General features: G+C 51.4%; 1 protein-coding gene across 4 annotated transcripts in view; it reads left to right on the forward strand.

Annotated features, from left to right (window-relative positions):
• The first annotated feature begins 395 nt into the window (after positions 1-395).
• MSI1 (musashi RNA binding protein 1) overlaps positions 396-20,628 on the forward strand; it is a 30,408-nt gene continuing 10,175 nt past the window's right edge. For 2 of the 4 annotated variants that reach the window (XM_053959504.1, XM_053959507.1), the window contains exons 1-8: positions 397-607; positions 874-914; positions 1,046-1,127; positions 1,241-1,325; positions 6,075-6,116; positions 7,742-7,834; positions 17,984-18,032; positions 20,056-20,138. In XM_053959504.1, coding sequence (XP_053815479.1) covers positions 549-607; positions 874-914; positions 1,046-1,127; positions 1,241-1,325; positions 6,075-6,116; positions 7,742-7,834; positions 17,984-18,032; positions 20,056-20,138 — 534 coding nt within the window. In that variant the 5' untranslated portion in view covers positions 397-548. Of the gene's footprint in view, positions 608-873; positions 915-1,045; positions 1,128-1,240; positions 1,326-6,074; positions 6,117-7,741; positions 7,835-17,983; positions 18,033-20,055; positions 20,139-20,628 lie in introns of all 4 variants that reach the window. The other 2 variants (XM_053959506.1, XM_053959505.1) reach the window with 2 other exon arrangements.

The following is a 20,628-nucleotide window of genomic DNA, read 5'->3' on the forward strand; positions in this document are numbered from 1 at the left end:
AGAAGGAGCCTCGACTCTCCACCGCCCGGTCGGGATCCCGGGGTGAGCAGGGCAGTCCTGGTCCCGACCTGGAAGCGCCCTCGGCAGCGGCGAAACACCGGGAGGAACAGGGCCGGGGTCTCCGGGGCCCGCCGCAGCGAGCCCGAGCGCACCGGGCCGGCCTGGCTCCGTTACCCTTTGTCCACCGCCCCGGGGCAGGTGCGGGCAGCGAGGCCAGGCCAGGGACAAAGCGGCTGCGAGCTCCGGGGCTACTCCTGCCGCCGCCGAGCCCGGGGTCGGGCGCTCTCCCCCAGCGCGGTGCGGGCGCGGCTCCCGGCACTCGGCCCCGGTGCCGCCGGCGGGTTTTATGCGCAGGGCGGCCGGCGGGCCGGCGGGGGTGGGAGGAGCCGGGCAGGTTGTGCCCGCCGGGCCCTCCTCCCTCGCTCCCTCCCCGCCCGGCGGAGAGGGGTCGGGGGAGGGGGCAGCATGGCCTGTCCGTCCGGCCCCTTTTCCAGCGCTCATCTGCCCCGGGAGTGCGGCGCCGCTCCTCGCAGGGAGAAGAGGTCCGAATGGAGACAGACGGCAGCCAGCCCGGCCTCGCCTCCCCGGACTCCCCGCACGACCCCTGGTACCTCCGCGGTGGCCGCCACCGGCCGCCCCCACCACCCCCCCCGGGCCGGCCGCGGCCGCGGCCGCCCCCTCCCCCGGCCCCGGCCGCCCGGCCCGGGCAGGCGCGGCGGCGGCGGAGGCGGCAGCGGCGGCGGTGCCGCTGCCAACATGGCCGATCCGCGCCCTCCCCTCCCCGCGCGGCCCCGCCGCCGCTGCCGCCACCCCCGCGGGGTGCCGCGGCCCCCCGGCGCGGCCCCGCTCACGGCTCTCCCCTTCCTCCCGCAGCAAAATGTTCATCGGGGGACTGAGCTGGCAGACCACGCAAGGTGAGCGTCGCGGGGCCCCGCACCTGCCGCCGGGGCCGGGGGTGGTGGAGCTGGGGCTAAGCTCGAGTGGGGGGGGGGCGCGGCGAGGCCGGGACGGGACGGGAGACCCACAGTGGATGCTGTGCTTGCAGAGGGCTTGCGGGAGTACTTCAGCCAGTTCGGCGAGGTGAAGGAGTGCCTGGTGATGCGGGACCCGCTGACAAAGAGATCCAGGTGAGAGGCCGGGCCCGCGCCTCCCTTCGCCCCCGCCGCGGCCCGACCGCCACTTTAACCAACTTTCTCTCTTCTCTCCGCACCCCCTCTTCTGCCCGGGCTGCGGGGCTCAGGGGCTTCGGGTTCGTCACGTTCATGGACCAGGCTGGCGTCGACAAGGTCCTGGCCCAATCCAGACATGAACTGGACTCCAAGACGGTGAGATGACTTCTCTCATCTCAGGGGTGCTTTTACCGGCGGAACGGCTGTGCTCGGAGCAGCCGTCGATTGTAGTGTTTGATTTCCAGTTAGAGGTTGTAAACTATTGATTCCCGATACGGATCGATCGTTCCCTTCTCTGTCCCACTTGCCGGCGGGTACCCTAGCTGCTGCCCAAGCACAGGGCTCACCGTGCGCCGATTCCTGGTGTGGGTCTGTGGATCCTGGTGATGGTTTTCTTCTCGCTCGTTGGTTGTAAGGCCCGTCCGGGCAGTGACTGTAGCCCTCTCGAAGCTGGGACACCTGAACACGTTTGGGATGAGAATTTGCCCCGGGAAATAAGACGTGGCTGCATTCGGAGAGAGGGAAGCCGCCCATTCATCCGGTGTGCTGCTGAGCACTGATCCCTCCTCAGGGGTGCTGTTCCCCAGCGCCCAGGCCCTGCTTCCCTGCCAATGGTGGCCTGTGCATCTCCCCTTCCCGGCAGAGAGTCCTCATTCTGTGCACCCCAGAGACTCTCTTGTGGTTTCCCCAGGTGATGTTTTTGTAATGGTCATGGAGGTTTAGGATTTTATTGTCTCCAAGTGTGGCCAATGTCTGCCCATGTGGGCTACCACCAGCTTCTTGGAGTGGCTGCGGCTCCAGCCTCACTCTGAAGGTTTGGGTGATGAGGAGCCCTAGCTGGGCAGCAGAAAGATTTGGTGGCTCACTGGACTAGTGGCGTAAGGTGGTGGGTCCTGTCTTGTGAATCTGTGTTACTCAGGAGATGTGCAGACTGTTTTGAGGGGTGGGGGTGAGATGTCTGAGTGGGAGGTCCCTTCTCTTTAGTTTCAGTGACTTGCCTTCCCCTGAATTCCTTTTCCTTATTGCTGCCCTGGGGTGAAGGTGAGGGTAGTGATGGGGGAGTGATGGGGGAGTGGCTGGGGCTGCAGGGGATGGCATGGTGAGGGGGCATGTTCTGGCTCCAGGCAACGGCTGTTGAGGAGTCCAAATGCAGAGTTTTATTTCTTCCAGTGCGTGGCCCAGGCGTCCTAGTCTTTATCTTGGCAGAAGGAGAGGGCGGGAGAGCGAGACCCTCTTTCTTAGGGTTTACGGCATGAGTTGCAGCAAGATTTATGTCTGTTCCTGTTTAACTGCCTGGATCGCTCCCTTTGATGTGCACAGGTCCTTCCTCCCCACGGGAGCTCCTAGTTAAACCCACCCCAGCCTTCCTGGCTGAGGCTGGGTCCCCAGGACTCCTGGCCCTCCTGCTTCCAGGAGTGATGTAAAGTGAATTTTGCTCTGAGTGGGGGGTTTACAGTAATGTCTTTTGAGGAGGGCCCAAGGTTTTCTTTTTCTCTCTTTTTTTTTTTTTTCCTTTTTTCACTAGCCTATGTAAACACAGTGTCTGATCAGCTAGTCCTGTCATGAGTCTGTGGGCTGGCATAGACCCCTCTTGAAAAGGCAACTGATGGATGTTGGTTGTTGCATTAATCCTGGAAGTGTTTCAGGGCTGGGAGAGAGCTGAAATCCACGTTGTCCATTCTTCTCCCCAAGCCGCCGCTGCCGGCTGTGCGAAGGCGCTCTGCATCCCACAGTGCAGCCCACGCGGGCGGGGAGGGACGGTGGCCGCTGCAGGAGAACAGAAGAGCCTCGTGGTGTAGGGCGCGTGGGGACCGGCCAGCCATTGAAATTCCCTGCTGCATCTGCTCTGCTCACCCCGCCGGCACGGCACAGATAATGGGGACAGTTTCACCAGGGCCTTCTTTGTTAGGAACTTTGATCCTCTTTCCCCTTCATTCTTATTTTTTGTTTGGTGCAGTTTTCAGCTGAGGCAGATGTTTTGGGGTGTTTTGCCTCGTGAGAGGTTGATCTTAATGGGAGCACATGGAACCTCCAGATGCCTTTTGCCTGCTGAGGTGAAAGGCTTTGCTGTGAGTCATGGGTTAAATGACACAAACTCACCTAAATCCTAATTTAGAGTTTTATGAAACTTTGCAGAAAAAGGCCTGGTGCCCTGTAAGGACAGCCTTCTCACGGGGCTTGGTGTCTCCTGGCAAACAGCATTTGATAGACAGTGTCTGCTCAACTTGTTGCTTCATTGTCTTCTGATTCTTCCTACTCTAATGAAGGCGGTTGGCCCAATTCTTTGGGGCAGCCTTGTTCTTTTCAGACTCCTCTTTGTTTGTAAGCTAGATAGCAGACTACAGGGTTATTTTTGAAAATACTTGATAGGAGAATTGGCTTTACAGTCTCAAGGTAAAAGATTTGCGTGACTTTGTAAAGCTGCAGCTGGCCGCTGCCTTGAGCTGCTTCTTTACGCGCTCTGGGAAGAGCACTTGGCAGTGCTGGGTCATCCCATCGTTTCTTTGTTGCCGTTGTTGAGTTTTTGCTGGGTTTGTCTTTTGTGATGGAGGGAGTGATCTGCAGCTCCCCTGCAGTGCAGACCAGCAGGGCGGAGGTAGTGACAGAGGTAAAATGAAAGAACAAACCCGGACCTGACATCTCACAGGTCCTTCCCAGCCTTCCCTGTGCTTTGGGACACTGATACCAACTAGGCTAACACTGGAGTTACGAGATCTGAGCTATGAAATGGGGCTGTAGGTGGCCTGAAGAGCATTGCTGAGGACCTGGCTGGCCTGTTGGTACACCTGCAGCTTCCGTGGGATTCCTCATCAAAGTCTTGTGGGGTGAACTGGAAGCGGTTTGAGCTCAGGTGACTTCCATTCACTGCAGCCTGATCTGGGTTTTTGTTTTTTGGATACAATCTGAGCAGTTCTGAATGCTCTTAGCAGATTTCTATCTGGGTTTGTAAAAAGGATCCATTACGTCAGTGGGTGACAGTGAAACACAACTCCTCCAGGGCTATTTGTTTTAACACCAGAAATGAGGGAATAAGGTACCAGTGCCTTTGCTTTAATGAGGAAAGACTCCAGCAGCCAAGGAACAGTCCAGTTTGAGTAACTTGAGTCCGGCACCGAACTCGCTCCCCTCTGCATGTTCCCAGGGCTGTGCCTGCAATCAGTCACCCCAGCCTCCCTCTACCTGCAACAATAGCTGGTTGTGCAGAAGAATTTGTGAAATGACTGCCTGCTCTCTCCAGCCAGGAGGACACGTTATCTCTGCCCAGTTGATCACACTCAGGGTAATGAGAAAATGAGGCTGAGCTTAGCATTGCTGAGTATGAAAGCATCTTATTGGCAGGAGCTGAATGACACTGGCTGAGAAGTAAAAGACAGTAGATTATTGTTTTTGCTTATTATCTGCCATCAACCTCCTGGTCTCCTGCCGTCCCCTGTCCTCAGAATTCGCTGTGGGTGTCTGCACTAGCCAGGAAGCGGGGCGGGGGGGGGTGGGGGGGTGTGGTGTGCCTGAGGAGGGGAGGGCCTGGATGGTTCCGATGCCCCAGGGGGGCACTGGAGGGTATGCTAATCTGCAAGGAGCTTGGGGAGCAAGGTTTATTTTTGAATTTATTTGTGCTTTTCAGTTTTGCCTGTGTTTACCTACGTGCTGAGTTTATTTATGTTGTAAGCTGTGAGTCAGGATGGAGGTGGGGAAGGCAGGGAGAGGAGCTGGTGGAAGGGCACAGGGGGGCCAAGCTCCGGGGCTGTGAGACAAGTAAAAGGATGCGGGACAGGAGGGCAGCCAGGCTGGAAAGCTGAACAAAGCAGTGAGAGGAGCTGGAGAAACACAGCTTCCTTTTGGGCTGTTGGAGCTGCTGGGCTGATGGGACAATGCTCCAGGCTGCCCTCCCAGCTGCAGCCAGTCCAAGTGTGGGGATGAGCCAAACCTGCCTTTACCACAGGTCTTTGTAAGCTGATTTGTAGGTCTGGATCATCCCTGATGTGATGTAACTTTACAGGAGTTGCTGTAAAAATAGGCCTATAAAGAAAGAAGTGGTGGCTGAGGAGGAGAGAAGGCTTTGTGGGTGTTTGGCTTGCAGCTGCATTAGTGTTGTCCCAGCTTTTGTGGTGGTGGTGCTGGTGGTGGTGTGAGGCCAATGTAGGCACGCGCTCATCCGTGCTGAGCCCGGCAGAACGCGCGGCACCTGGATGGCGGCGCGGGCCCGGCTGCTCCGGCCAGCAGCAGGTTTATAGGGAAGCTGAACAGGCACAATGGAGGCTCAGCCCGCGGTGGGAGGGAGGGAGGCATCACGGCTTTGTGTGCAGCGCGGCCTGGGGAGAGGGGCAGCACGATCCCTGCGGCCGCAGCCTCCGCAGCCGGCAGGCCTGGGCTCCTCGGGTTAATTTGTGCCATCCTGTCTGCTCTTTTATAGCTTCTTTTTGTCTGCTCTTCAGTCTGTGTTTGAAGGGATGAAATGTTTGGGGGTATGTGCGCTGCTTCTTTTCTGTCTTGTTACTACCCAGATGAACTCTGTGCTTGTAGGAAGAGTGAAGGGTGAGAGCAAAAAAGGCAAAAGAAACCACTTTTAATATGAGGCTGGTGATGCAAGGCACCCAGGGGCTGGCCAAGCGGGAGGGTGCAGCCCAGCCTGTTAATCCCAGCATGTGATGGGCTCTCAGTGCATCTGCCCAGCGCTCAGCTGGAGATGGACCACTGCATGCTGGGACTTGTAGTCTCCCTGGGTTACACCTTACCAAGAGGGAAAGATGTCTGCAGCCAGCTTCATTTTATGCACCTCAGGTAGATTCTTTGGGTTTTTAGCAAGGTGCCACATGGGCAGAGACAGCTGCACATATGGAGGAAACCCTGTGTCTGTAAATAGGCAGGAAAAGTGTGTTCACCTGTTCTTCCCCACATCTCTTTCAGATTGACCCGAAGGTAGCGTTCCCTCGCCGAGCACAGCCCAAGGTAAGCACTGTGGGCAGCCTTGTGCCACAAGGGGCAGAATTTGTGATGGTGAACCTTGTCCTTCTGTGCAAGGTGGCCAGTGCATGCAACAGAGCTGCTCACTGGGGTTTGGTCAGGACTCACCTGGAGCGGAGTGCTGGGAGTTTGCATGGCACTGAAGGAACCAGGAGGCCCCTTGGTTGTACTTCAGAATGCATTAGATAGAGCTGGTGGATTAAATGCTGCCCAGGGTGAACTTAGTCCTTCTGAAATTGCAGACAATGGTAGAAGTTCCAGTCTTAGGAGATATGGAACAGCTCCCTGCTGTGATGTGACACATGTGGAAGAGTGTGCACCTGTGTGTGATGAATGTATGACAGGGAAGAGGAGAAGGATTTCACTTTGTGAAATGCCCTTGTGTGCCTCAGCACTGGAAAAGGCAAAAGGAGTTTGGTGTTGGATCTTATGTACAAGAGGCTCTGCTGTTAAAATGCACAGTGGCAGGAACTTTTTCCAGGTGTGCAGCTAGAAACTTTTAGCTGAGGAGCCAGCAGCGTACTGGAGACTGCCTTTATACTTTGGGTCTTTCTTTAGCTTGGCTCTTGGATGTGAGTTTTAAAGTTTAGAGTCTGTATTCCAAGTCCTGTTAGGGGTGAAAGAGCTGGGGAGAAGCTGTGCTGAGAAGCAGAGAGGAAAGAGGAGACTGGTGCTGGGAGGGAAGTAAGGGGTTCAGGCACTGAGAACAATTGGTGAGCAGGTATCCCAAGTAACTGGAGCCAGGAAGCACATGGTAGGAATTGGGTTAATTCCATTAAGCAGTTTGGTGACAGAAGGTGCTTTAGTGTTAGAACGGGCTGCTCTCCAAGCCAGGGAATTGCTGCGGATTAGCCCTATGCTCCTTGGGGTAATTAGGACCATGTGTTCCTCTGAGAGCAGGGGTGTAGCCAAGCAGCTAAAGGGAGGATGCAGCTGGAGAGCTGGTTCAAAGGATGTCGGTGTGCCTCAAGCCTGGCAGCCATGGCCCCTCTCAGGGTAGTTCGTTTTGTTCCTTGTCCCAGCTGTATCAGTGACAAGTGGCAGAGGGATCTTGTCTTTACCTTCTTGCAGAGGCAATGTGATTTAACTGGGTGTTGACTGGGCTCCATTTAAGTGAAATGAGGCTTATTCCATTTCAGACTGGAAGGCTGTGTAATTTGTGGGGTGGGAGGGCAAGGCCTAGGGAACCTGCCTGTGATGGCAAGCTTCTTGCCACCCTGGGAGCAGAGCAAGTACCTCTGGGGTTGCACTGGCTGTGCAGAGTGGCAGGGCTGGGGAAGGGATAGGTGTGCCCCACACATTTGGGATGATATCACAGTGCCAAGGGAGAGGTGGCATGTTGGTGAGGGAAGAGGCTGGTAATTGTCTGACGAGGAGGTGGTGGCTGGGTGCTGGCATGTGTGGTGGGCTCTGTGAAAACAAGAGCATGAATCTAGTGTGGGACAGATCTGCCAGCTGTGCTTGGCCAGAGGGCTTCAAGAAGTTGGAAGCTCAGCTGCAGCAAAGGCAAAAGCGCTTCCCGGCAGCAGAGGGGAGTTAGTGGCCTTTTGAGCCTCGTTCTCTGCTCGCTCTGGGTTTATTTGGTGAATTCCTGTCCTTCCCTTTTCCAGATGGTGACCCGAACGAAGAAGATATTTGTGGGTGGTCTGTCTGTGAACACTACTGTGGAGGATGTGAAACAATATTTCGAGCAGTTCGGGAAGGTAAGTCTCTTGAGTGATGTTGGATCAAAGCTGTTGCTTCTGGGGCAAAAGGAGTTTTCTGAACTTCTGTGGGGGCGGGATTAGAAGTTTGAATCTTTTGCAAGGGTTAAGTAGATTAAAGGTCACTTACAGATGCTGGCTGCCTGTAATGTCCTTGTAGGGGCTACAGCCAGTGACTCCTGCCCTGTGGTGATTTGAAACAGAGTTTATTCTTGTTCCCAGAGTTGCTAGGATATCGGCTATGGGAATTTTTTCCCTATCCAGAAGCCTCTTGTGGCACACAGATTTGCAGTCTGTTCAAATGCTGGAGGAAGGTTTGTAGACACTCCTAACAGAGTGACTGCTTTATCAAACCTCTGATTTTGGCCTGTTTCTAACTCAAAACCTTGTGATTTCTTTTTCAATAATCCTATATTAAAAATAAGTCTTTTGGTCCTGAAACTTCTCCTGCTGAGTCTTGGGCAAGTGGTGGTGTAAGTTTTGTATAGTTGAAGAAAGTTTGGCACTAAGGCTGTCCCTTGTGTTGGTCTGGCTCTTCTGTGGCTGGTGGTTGCTCAGGAAAGGGTGGGCTACTGCGGCTGGAAGTCACTTGTGTCATGGTCCATGACAGCCTGGTGTGTGAATTGTGAGAGTGGACTGAATCTGAGGATTGGAGGGAGCTCAGTTGTGACCTTTCAACTGAGGAGGTTGTCAGCATCTCCAGGAGTGATATCAGCAGGATTAGACTGAAGGATCCCAAGATTTTTAATGGGATTAGGAACTGAAGGGGATCATCATACCCAAGTGCCGAATGTGGTCACCTCTGTGGACAGGACACTGTGACTGTTTCACTATTGTTCAGTGGAGTTGTGCATAGGTTTGTTCTTTGAGGCAGGAAGTGTTGCGTTCTGCAGCTCTTGGAACCTTCCTGCCCGGTTAGGAGGGAAGAACATGGTTTGGTAGGTGGTGACCTGGCCAGAACATTGCTGATAGAATCATGGTCATGGAGGGAAGCACCATGGAAGGTGCAGTGTAGGGATGAAGGATTGGTATTATTTTTCTTTTGAAATTTCCTGCAAAAGGGTGATGTCATGTTAAGGCATGCTAATTAGTGAAAGGAAAGGGAGTTTTGTAACCAGATTTGCCATATTGCTGAAACTTTTGGGCAGAAAGTTTGGGACAAGTATCTGTTCAGAACTTTCGTTCAGCTTCTGAAACCAAATTTGCATGTCCTGGTGTGCAAAGTGGGACTCTGTTCACTCCTAAGAGAAAGTGGTCAGATATCCTCATGTTTGCCAGTTGGTAGCTCTGTGTGGTTTCATTTTCTATAAGAAATAGGCAAACTCTTGTTATGTCCCCAAGAGTTTTTACATGGTATCCTCAAGGGTGCCACCACTAAAGGTGGTGGTGTTCAAGTGTCTATGCAGTCTAAAGGCTGTTTGACTTGCAAGGTCTCCTGTGGATGGATGTGTTTGATAGGAAAACAAATTGTCTTTGGCATAATCCCCTTTTAACCTTGACTGTATCCCTGCTAATTCAAAGAAGCATGTCACAGGGCACTCAGTTTATAGGCAGTTACAGTTGCTCTAGTCTGAGCAGTCCTTTCCAGCTCTTTTGGGGTGCTGTTTTGTTTCTCTTGTTTAATGGTTGTGTGCTGAGAGATGTCCTGACGTCAGGTGACTGGCAAAGGACTGTTGTGTGAGACTGTTTTCTGGAGTGGGCAGGAGGGAGAGTTCTGCACAGCTTGGTGCAATTTGTTTCTGAAGAACCAGTGTTCTGGACAACATCCAGTGCTTCAAGTCTGCATGAGGCTGGAGCAGTTGTTCCCTTGGCTCTGGGGAGTTTCCATGGGGAGACGTTAGGCCTGGTCAGATTGACTTGCCATTTTCAGAGCAATTTTCTGACTCATCTGTTCACTTCAGATGAGAGACTCTTCAGAGCTCTTGTGTAAAGCATCGTTCCTGGCCTGTAACCATCTTCCAGACTAAGCCTCAAATAATTCACCCACGGCCAGGAGAACTGTTTCCTGAGAGATTCTCTACAGTAGATAGCTTGGTATGGCTGATGGGTGGGATCAGATGGAAAGTTCATTTCAGAGGAAAGCCTTGTGGCCTTCACCTCTGGAGTTCTGAGCTCTGAATGTGCCATTGTAGGGTTTGTAGGGCTAAGCCTGTTGCCTTCAGTTTCAGCTGTGACACATGGAAAACATGATTTTGATGCACACTCTCTTTTGGTGGCTCTTTATGATGTGCTGGGGCCTCCCAGGTTTCAGAGGTCTCCTAGAATCCCATCTTTATGGGTGTCCTACACACCACGAGTGGCCTTCATCTCTTTGATTTATGGCATCTTTAAGTGAGAGGTGCTGAAGCTCCAGTCATGGTCTCCTCATCTCAGAAAATGTTTTTTCATTAAGACTTTCCAAGTCATTTGGGTCCAGTACTGCTTCTGGAATTGTATCAGGACTGTGTGAAAAGGAACTTTAAGGATGCTCTTTGAAAGCAGAGCACTTACCCTCTGAGGAAAGAGCTTTGTAACTATTCCCTTCTCTTTTAAGTGGCCCCACAGTTACCTAGTACATGGCAGGACAAAAATTGCTCCTCTTTCCTCCTGCCTGTCCAGGGAAGGCATGGGAACACTTAGACCTAGAGAGGAGCGAGCTGAGAGCACCAAGTCATTCTGTCTTGGTTGCTCAAGGTGCCAGTGTCCCAGGGGTGATTTTTAGTCAATTGTTGAGAATCCAGTGGCAAGCTCAGTTTGGATGTTGGCTTCAGGGGGAGATCATGCTCTGCTTCTGAGGACAGGGGAGTCGAGGCTGCTGGATGGCTTTTGCATGAAGGTTTGTATGTCACCCTCGGGCCACAAGCCTGAGTGTGTCTTAGATTTGCCACCACTTAAGGTCTTTAAATTAGGATAGATGCTTTTGAAAAATACATTTTAGCCCAGACAGAAAGCATGTACATGCTGAAGGAATTACAAGAGGAAGTGCTATGGCCTGCAGAACAGATGAGGTCAAATTAGATTATCATAATGTTCTCTCCAGTTCAAATCCGTGAACTGCAGCTCACAAGTCTACCAAGGTGGTTGGTGTCGGTGCATCTCAGGTCAGAAGCAGCACACCTCCTACATCCATTAGCAGGAAAAAAAATGCAAGTTTAGTTGGGCTGCAAAGGAAATGGTTTTCTATTTCATTAGACAAAAGTCCCAAATGTGATTTTTCCATTTTGGCATTTCTGCTTATTCTCTTATTTTTGTTTGGTTTTGTTTTCTTTCCTTGCTGTGTCCAAAACCTTCTCTCACCTTTGTAAAATGGAAGTGGCAAAAAAAAGTGAAAATGTGTGAAAAGGAAATCCACGAGTATTACTCAGTGATAAAAAAAGAGAGGGAGAGGCTGACACCCCATTTCTTCATATCAAAATACTTGGTTTTAACAGGCACAAAAGGTGAAGCTTCAAAGAGGATCCCAAATACAGTGTGAGTGTCTCTGCTTCAAAGAGGAATCACTTTTGGGTTTTTTCCCTTCCAAAACTCTGACTAAAATATATGGGCTGCTGTTTTCCTGAGAAAGAAAGTACAAAGTTTTTTTTTATTTTTTTAGTACAGAGAGAGAGAGAGACTGAAAAGTGATCTCAAGCTGGCTGTGGTTTGTCAGGTGCAGCTGCAAGGGCTTTGAGCATAGCAGGATCTCTAGGAAACACCTCTCTGGTTCCAAAACTTGAATCTCTCTCAAATCCAAGCTCAGGCCATGCACATGCTTTCTAAAGGAGATCATTTTTTCAGCTGTAGGACAGAAGTCCTGGAAAGACTTCTCATTCACTGTATGTGTAGCCAAGTAGTTTGGCTTAAGTTGGATGGTGTTGAAGATCTTTAGACAGCACAAGGAATTATTTCAACAGCTTCTCTAGATTCAGGCTACCACCCTCACTGAAACCTGCAGCAGAAAGAGAGGAGGAAGGTGTCTTGCATCTACCACCTCAGGCACAGCTAGTCCTCTGTCTAGTTCAACACGTATGAGAATGCCAGAGGAGCTCAAGTTGCAGCTTCGTCCTCTGCTACTTCGACCTGTGGGAACATGTTGTTCTGTATTATTTTTGGGAGGAAAAGGGGTTATCCATCAGAGTAATTTCTTTGGACTGTTGGGTCTCCAATCTTGTAAGCAAGGTTATTTGTTTCAAATCAAAACTGAAAAAACTCAGATCATCTTTCTAATGCAAGAGTTGGTCTGATGAAGTTTTGTGGTAGAGAAAGTCCTATAAATTGCAAGATAGGAGGAGGCTTAGAACAAATAAAGTCATTTTATCATGGAGCATATCTACTGTGAAATCTTTGCCGCAGGATGTTGTTGCTAAAATTTACATAGGCTTCAAAATGATTGGGAAGATTCATGGAAGGTCTTTTAACACACACAGACACCCCTTTGAATTCAGAAAATCTCCACATCATAAATAGCTTGGATGGGGATGTAGTGTTCTGGGCTCTGTTGTAATATCCTTGCCTTAACTTTATGTTCTTCCAAAGTTGTCTCTTGGTTGGTATCTTGGGAGGTTTTGGGCAAGGCAGAGCTCTGCTCTAACTTGATGCAGCTGGTTTTTTGTTTGTCATCAGGAGAGAAGCTGATCTTAACAGAAACTGGAAGTGCAGAGGTCCTGGAAGAAATGGGGGCCTGCACCCAAATCAGGTTTTTGAACTCATGGTTTTGTTGTGTGCTTTTATATTTGGTGAAGCAGCAGTGCAGGAAATACATTCACAGTGACGTCTTTGCATGACTCACTAATCAGTTGCAGCACCAAGGGTGCTTGGAAAGTGCTTAAAACCAGTCTGCATCTCTCGCTGGGCCTGAGGTAATTGTGTGTGGATGAGTCGGTCATGAAATCTCAGCCTCTCTGTGAGGCAGCTCTTGCCCAGAGAGATCTCCTCTCTAAAAATACCCTGGAAGCAAACAAGAAAAAAGATCTGGGGTCTGAGGAGGGTTCTGACCTTTAGGCTGCCATCTAATACTCCATCCAAATTCTGGACATGAGAGGTCCTGAGGTCTCACTGGGGTGATGGCTGTTACTGTTGTGATGAGGGAAAATCACAGTATCTGAGGTGCTGGGTAAGATGAGGGTTTGTAGGTCTGTCACAAATGCCTATTCATGTACTCCTGACAGAAGAATGGGGTGGTTGACTTAGGTGTATGAAATGAGTTTTCCCTGCTGACTAATGGGAGAATCTTCAGATACTGATGTCTTTAAAGGAAGACTTGTTTCTGTGCTTACAGTGGCCATGATTTTCCTCACTTTGGATTGGGAGAATGTTAATTAATTAATCCTTAATCTGCCGCTCTCTGGAAATTTCAGGGATCAAAGCTACTTGTCAACCTGCTGTGGATTTCCAAACTGGATTTTGGATTTTCTTCCACAGATCAGAGGGCAATTTATGTAAATTCTCACACATAACATGGTTGCCATGAACAGATGGGGAGGGGAGGAGAAGGGGAATCTGATCACCTCTCTTGTGGCAGTAGGCAGTTTGGCCTGTGGTAACAATGCCTCTGGAACAAAGAGTTCTCTGTGCTCCGCATCTGGTAGGCACATAGCCAAAAACACTCTAGCAGTAATGGTCATTCAGGTCTTCTGGGGTTCATCTGATATTTGCCAGGTGCCTTTGTGAGAGCAGGCAAGGACACCTGGACAGGCTGTTCTGCTCTCCTGTGGCATGGAGCAGGTTCTGTCCCCTTGGCCAAGTCTCACTCCCAAGAGTTCTGAGAGTGGGTCTGCAGAGTGGGGTAAGAAGGATCCTAATGGCACAGCACATCTGTTCCCTGGAGCTAGGCTCTCTGTCCATGCATCCTCCTCCCTGGAACTGGCCTGTCCTGTTTGTGCAGCTGGGAGAACCTCACAGGGTTGTTAGTGCTGTCTGTCTCTTGACAGGATGGCAGAGTGGTTTCTAGATAGTTTGGTTTCTATTTTCCTTATGGAAGCTGTCTCAACAGTTACTATTTTTCTGCCTAACTTTACTACAAATATGTTGCTGTGATTCCTTCTAGGACCAGCCCAGATATTTTTATTTACAGTTCACGTGGAAGATGTCCATCTCCACAAACCCTTTGCTTGAATTTAAAAGATTTTTTTGGAAAGATTTACAGCTTTCAAAATTTACATTTGTGAAAGTGCATCCAACCTTTCCTATCAAACTGGTATTGGAAATTATTATTTTATTAAATCTGCATGAGGATGTCATTGGTTCCCCATAGCAGATAACTAAGAATGAAACATTGAAAGATTGAAAGACATTAGAGTGGAATTAAACCTCTGAAAACCCCCAGGTATTTTGGCCAAGGCTGGATGGATCATTTGTGATTATGGCACCTTTAAGTAAGAGGTGCTGAAGCTTCAGTCATCTCAGAAAATGTTTTTTCAGACAGACTTTTTCTGAGTAATTCAGGTCTAATACTACTTCTGGAATTGCATTGGGACTGTGTCAAAAGGAACTATTGAGGATGCTCTTTTAAAGCATTCCTTTAGGGGACTTACCCTCTGAGGAAAGGGCTTTCTCTGAGTGAGCTCTGTTCACTCTTTTCCCAAATGGCCTCACAGTTTTTTAGCACCTGGCAGGACAAAAATTGCTCTTTTTTCCTCCTGCCTGTCCAGGAAAGGCATGGGAGCACTTAGGATCTAGAGAGAAGACAGCTGATTCCTCAAGCTCAAGGTACCAGGTTCCCAGGGGTGATTTTTAGTCAATTGTTGAGAATCCAGTGGTAAGTTCAGTTTGGATATTGGCTTTAGGGGGAGATCATGCTCTGCTTCTGAGGACAGGGAAGTCCAGGCTGCTGGATGGCTTTTGCATGAAGGTTTGAATGTCACCCTCAGGCCACAAGCCTGAGTGTGTCTCAGATTTGCTACCACTTTAAATTAGGATAGATGCTTTGGAAAAATACATTTTAGCCCAGACAGAAAGCATGCAAAAAACACTCCTCTTTTTCTCTTCTTATTTAGGGGAGGCATAGGAACACTTAGGACCTAGAAAGCAGGGAGCACCAAGTCATCCTGACTCAAATGCTCTAGCTCAAGGCACCGAGTTACTGGGGGTGATCATTTACAAGAGCATGTAGTGACAGGACAAGGGGGAATAGCTTCAAGCTGAAAGAGAGAGAGAGAGTAGGTTTAGATTGGATCTTAGGATAAAGGTTTTCCCTGTGAGGCGGCCGTGGCACAGGTTGCCCAGAGAAGCTGTGGCTGCCCCATCTAGGGGCAGGTTCAAGGCCAGGTTGCACGGGGCTTGCCGCACCCTGGTGATAGGTGTCCCTGCACAGAGCCGCGGGGTTGGAACGAGGTGACGAATCCCTCGGGAATGCCGATTCGCCTGTGCTGGGGTGCCGGAGGCCCCCGTTGGGTGCCCTCCCGAAGCCCACCGCAGGCCGCGGGCAGGGAGCGCTGCGGGGCGGCTTTGTGAGCCGCTAATCCGGGCCCCAGCTGCCATGGCGGCCGCGTTGCCATCGCGACGGCCCCGCCGGCGGCCGCCTTTGTTGGGGCCCGGCGCGGCCCAGCCGGGAAAGGCCTAACGCGGCGGTGGCGGGCGGGGAGGGAAGAGCGGGGGTGGGGGGGGACTGTGGTGGTTCACCACCGCAATAGCTGCCCACTTAGGGCTCGTGGTGGTTGTAGAGTCGGTGCAGGCAGAGCTTTGCTGGGTGCTGGATGTGGTGCCTCAGCGTGCGGGTCTGCCCAAGTTATCCATGGTACAGGACAGGCGTATCCCCTGTAGCAAGGGTTAGGGGGGATCTGGGCCCTGCTTTACCTCACAGGTGTGTGCTGAGACCACCCAACTCAGCTCACGGGCTGCCTTAAAAGGAGACATAAAGATGGCCATGTGTAGATTTTAATGGCAATAAAATATATAAATTACAGCCATACACAGAGTTGAAGCCCTGGAGTTGTGTGCATATACACCTATGTATTTTTTTTTTTTTTCCACTTATGTACTGTATAAGATTTAGTTTTTAATAGGAAACAGCTTTCAAATAGAGTACATGTCTTACAATAAGCATGTTCTTACAAGGCAAGTACATTTTGGGATGCTGTGTAGGCACCTCAAAGCACAGCCATTGGAAAAAGCACAGAAGGAGGAAGGCTGCAGCTCTCCTCACCGCATACAGCATGGTTTGGGATGAAGTGGTTGCACATCTTCTTTCTCTGAGTGCTTGAGTGCTGTGGCACTGCCCAGCCATTGCCTGGGATATTGCTGTGCCAGGAGTTTGTGTGGAAGTGCAATGGGCTCTGCCACTTGCAGTTGTTCCTGCTTCCCAGGCTCTGCAGAGAGGAGGGCTGGTCAGGCAGAGTAAGTCAGCAGTGGGCCTGTGCTCGTTGATACTAGTTTGTTTTTTTTCCTCATGCTCATCTCTCATTGCGATGAGTTTGTGGTCTCCAGCTACCTGAGCTAGGAGTGGCACTGCCTCAGACTGCCTTTTACACAGCTTTCTCCCAGTGTTTACTGGGGAAAGCTCTCCAGTGTTTACTGGAGAACAGCTATTTCTCCAGCCTTCTTGTGAATTGGATGGGGGAATGGATCTAGATTTTAAAATGAGGAAAACCAGACAACAAAACCTGTTGAACTTTTTTTAAGCCACATTGGGTTTCCCTCCAGCACATCACAGTTGTGCTGTACCATGAAGGGAAATGGTGCAAATGTGGGAGCAAGTGGTGATGGGGAATGACAGTGTGAGGAGCTACCTTCAGCGCCCATCTCCCTAACTGTGTGTCATGGGAAGCTGCTGAGGAGTTGCTTTGAGTCTGTGTCAAGGCTTATGTCCCCTGTGGCTCCAGGTTGGATGCTTGGCGTGTTTCTCAGGTGTTTGTTTACTTGGCTGAGAGAGGCTGAGCCAGGATGGTAAGTGTGTGAGATAAGAAGGAGCCAGGTTGTCTGTTGTCACCTGGAGTGGATGTGTTAGACAAGGCCAAGGGCATCAAATATGATCTCTGTCTGCTTATGATGGTACTGGAAATGTCTGTAAGGGCTCCTTCCATCCACCTGGCCCTGAGGTGGAGCTGAGTGTCCTGGGGGCCTGAGGGTAGGAGCCTCTCCCCTTCCTGACTGGGGTTGTGGGGTCTCCATGGGCAAAGCCCGTGGCTGCCTGTGCCAGGGCATGGGCAGCGCTCTGCCCTCTGCAGTGACTGTTCAGGAGGAGGCAGCAATGCAGATTCTTCCCTGGGCGAGGCAAGGGAGTAATCCTGTAGAGTTGGGGGGCGTGCAGGGCTTGCTGCTCAGGGAGCGGCTGTGTCACATGGAGAAGGAGGAGGGCCAGGGCAGCTGCTGGCCGGAGACTGCTGCCACCTCCCCTGAGCACTTGCACGTCCAGTTTCATAATCGGATTAAGGCAGTGGTATTAGAGGAGGGATGGGTCAGTGGGACAGGTTTACACTGGGGCTTACACGGAGGGGATTGAAGTGTATTTTTTAACCCCGCTCGGGCTGACCTGCGGAGTGGATGCGGCTCCGCAAGGCAACACCCGCGGGAAGATGGGGGGAAAAGTGGCACCAGGCGGTGATGTGCTGGGGAGGAGAGCAGCCCCAGGCCGGCTGGGGGATGGGATCCGGCCGCCCCTCCCCCCCGGGAAGGCAGCCCTGCTCAGGCCTTGCAGTAAATTTGCTCTAATTACAGCCTCCAGCAGTGGGAAACCTCACTTAGAGGAAAGGCTCCTCATGGGGTGGGGGTGGGGGTGCTTCCCAGCTTTCCCAGGCAGGCTCTGTTGTCTGAGGCCTCCGCTTCCCCCACCGCTGGGAGGCCCCTTATTCCTCTCCCCTCTCCAGCTTTGCTTCTCTGCCCCCCTTTGATTCTCCTCTCTTTTGAGGCCGGGATTTGGGAACAATGCCCTCCCTGCTCCTTGGCCCCCGGCTGGAGCTGCAGGCGAACAATCAGGGTCGCTTGCTGCCAGGGGCTGGGTCGAGGGGGCTCAGCCCAGCAGCACCTGCCCTGGGCTGGTGGGGGGACCAGGACCATGCTGGTTGTGGCTTGAGGAAGTGCCTGGTGTGATAGCTTATGTGCACTGCATATGTGTGCACCCAGTTTCCTTCTTGGGGACAAGATGTCTCATCTTGATCCCCTCAGGTTTGGGAAGGCCAGGGAAGCTCTGAACAATTGTGTTGGTAGATGCTCGTTGCAGCAATAATAATCTGACTGCAGCCATTCTCTTTGCAGGTGGATGATGCGATGCTGATGTTCGACAAGACAACCAACCGACACCGAGGTGAGAGCTGTCTTCTGGCCCTAGGAGAGGTTACTGCAGAGGATTTGCCTCCTGCCTTGCCTAGGGAGGGGTCGGTATCCCAGCAGCAGGGGATGCGGGTTGCAGCTGCTCTCTATCTTACCTCCAGTCGCCCCATTCTTTTACATCTGCATCTTTTACCAGTGGCCCTCTCAGCACAGAGAGCTTTTGTCCAGTGCGTTTCCTGTGCTGTAAACTCGTCAAGTTGCAGATATGTGAGAGGAGACGGCCCCTTCTTCTGCATGCTCACCTCCGTGGCTCCAGCCTGCAGTGTGTGTCTTACCTTGTCCCGAGTAATCTGAGCTCTGGGAAAGCTGACACGAGAGCCTGAAGAGTGCCTGCTTCTTGCCCCTTCCTCGGCCCAGAGCCCACTTGTGCTCCCAGGTCACCTTTTCTTACCCGAGTCCTGCTGGTGGAGTCTGGTTACAGGATGGGAGCAAGGCTCTACTATTTGTGCTATACGGACCCAGCCCATCCATGGGCGTCTCTGCCTTCCTGGTCAGTCCTCAGACCAACTACCTGGTGGTGTGGCAGGGCTTGACACTTGCATCCAACTCAGAGATTTAATAGCAATAACTTGACCTGCAAACTTAGCTTCAGCCTCTTCCCAGTCAGGGTCAGTAACAGCCCTATGCTGGCTGCTTTCCTGTGTGTTTGAAGCACTTCCAAGCACTCCTGCTCCCAGAGCAGCGAGGGAACTCTCCCTTCTGCTCTTGCTACACCCTGTGCCCTTCAGATTTTTACTTTTTTCTAAAGCCATTAAATGTACTCTGACTGCCAGGCCTCAGCAGTCCTAGGATGTTGTTCCAGCTTCATCTTGAAAGGGAAGAAGCATTAACTCCTGTTCCTTCATGGGTGCCTACCAGTCACTGGTCCAATTAGAGCTGTTGGGCATTTTGGGAGACAGCAGGGAGAGCTGCCAGCCACTGTATCAAGAGTGAGGGCTCAGCCCAGGGCATAGCAGGCCTGGTGGGGGTCTGATGGGGCTCAGGACTGCTTTTGACATTTTTCTGCTGAATTCCTGAGCTCCTCTGCTTGTGGGTGTTGGGGTGAGTGATGTGAATCTACCTGGGCACAGACAGATGGAGGAGTTTATAGTGAGATGTTTCTGGCAGTGTGGAGAAAAGGTGGGGTTCTGGGCAGTGGATTCCCGTGTGCTTTTGAATGTTATTTTACAGCGCCATGGAATTGGCCAGCTCTGGAAAGCGGAAAGTTCTGCTTAATCCCAGCTTGCTTGCACAGCAAGCTTTAAGACATCCTCCCACCTGCCTCAGTTCTCCGGAAACGGTTGCAGTCAGCTTAGAGGAGTTCAGTCTGCCCACCCGAGCTGGGCTTTGCCAAAACTGTCAGCAAAGGGGTTGGTGAGAGAAAGGAGGTGTGAGCGTGGGCCAGGGGCCAGGAACATGCTGTCCTGTCTTACCCCAGATACAAACCCTACTTTGGTGAAACTGCAAATCACTGTGCCTGTATCTGCCTTGCTGTGTGCAGCTGCACTGCTGATCTGTGCCTGCTCATACAAGGCTTTATGGCCAGTGCCTGCAAGGGAGCTGCAGGGTGTTCCTGCTGGTGGGGTGCATTTAGCGAGGGTGGTGATGTCCTGGCAAGCAGCTGTTGGTTTCCCCACCGATTCTTTGTGTGAGCATCTGCCCAGATCCTCCCAGTGTTACCAGCCATGTGGTTTGCCTTGCAAATAGCAAAATTAAAAAAAAAACAAAAAAAAAAACCAAAAAAAAACAAAGCCAAAAGGAACAACAAACCTGAGTTTGAGACCAATTGGGTTCAGAGTGGGTGGGAAGTACAGGATGAGTAGGAGAAGACAACCTGTAAGAGGAGAGTCCTGTTCTTATACATAAAAGTAGAATTTGCTGGAGAGAGAAGATGAGTGACAGCTGTTTTCGAAAGGGTTGACTGTACTCTCCTTTTCTCCTGCCAATAAAAGGCTGTGAGTAGAGGGTTCAAACTGTGAGAGGTCTGACCTGATCAGGGAGTTTTGCTTTTTCTTCAGGATTTGGGTTTGTCACATTTGAAAGTGAAGACATTGTGGAAAAAGTATGTGAAATCCACTTCCATGAGATCAACAACAAAATGGTGAGTGTCTGGGGCAGAACCTGGGGCAGCAGGGACAGAGGTGTGGGAGAGAGCAGGGCAGTGGCACAGAGGCAGGGTGCGAGGCACTTGGGTCCTGACGCATCCTCTCTGCAGTGGGGAATCACATTTAGTCTTTTCCTAAAAATCACAGCAGTCAGTCTGGGGAAGAAACTCACTGTATGGGGGTGAGCAAGCATAATACTGAGTTCTCAAGGAGGACACCTAACTAAACAAGGAATTGTACTGTGCTTGGAGTTTTCGAAGTTAAACAAAACCTTGTAGTGGCCTGGGAGGGGGTGGGTTTTACCTTTATTCAGAAATGAGGAAAATTAGGCTTTGAGGCTCTAGTGCAGGGTCAGGTAGAACATCAAGGGCAACACCATGAGGAGAAAAGCAGTGTTGGAACTCATTGCCTGTGGTGGCTGCAGAGCAAGAGGGAAGGCTGGCACCATGTGGGCTGGGGACAGCAATGCCAGAGAAGGGCAGCGGA

This window comes from Vidua chalybeata, chromosome 18 (assembly GCF_026979565.1).
Source record: "Vidua chalybeata isolate OUT-0048 chromosome 18, bVidCha1 merged haplotype, whole genome shotgun sequence".
Taxonomy (NCBI): Eukaryota; Metazoa; Chordata; class Aves; order Passeriformes; family Viduidae; genus Vidua; species Vidua chalybeata.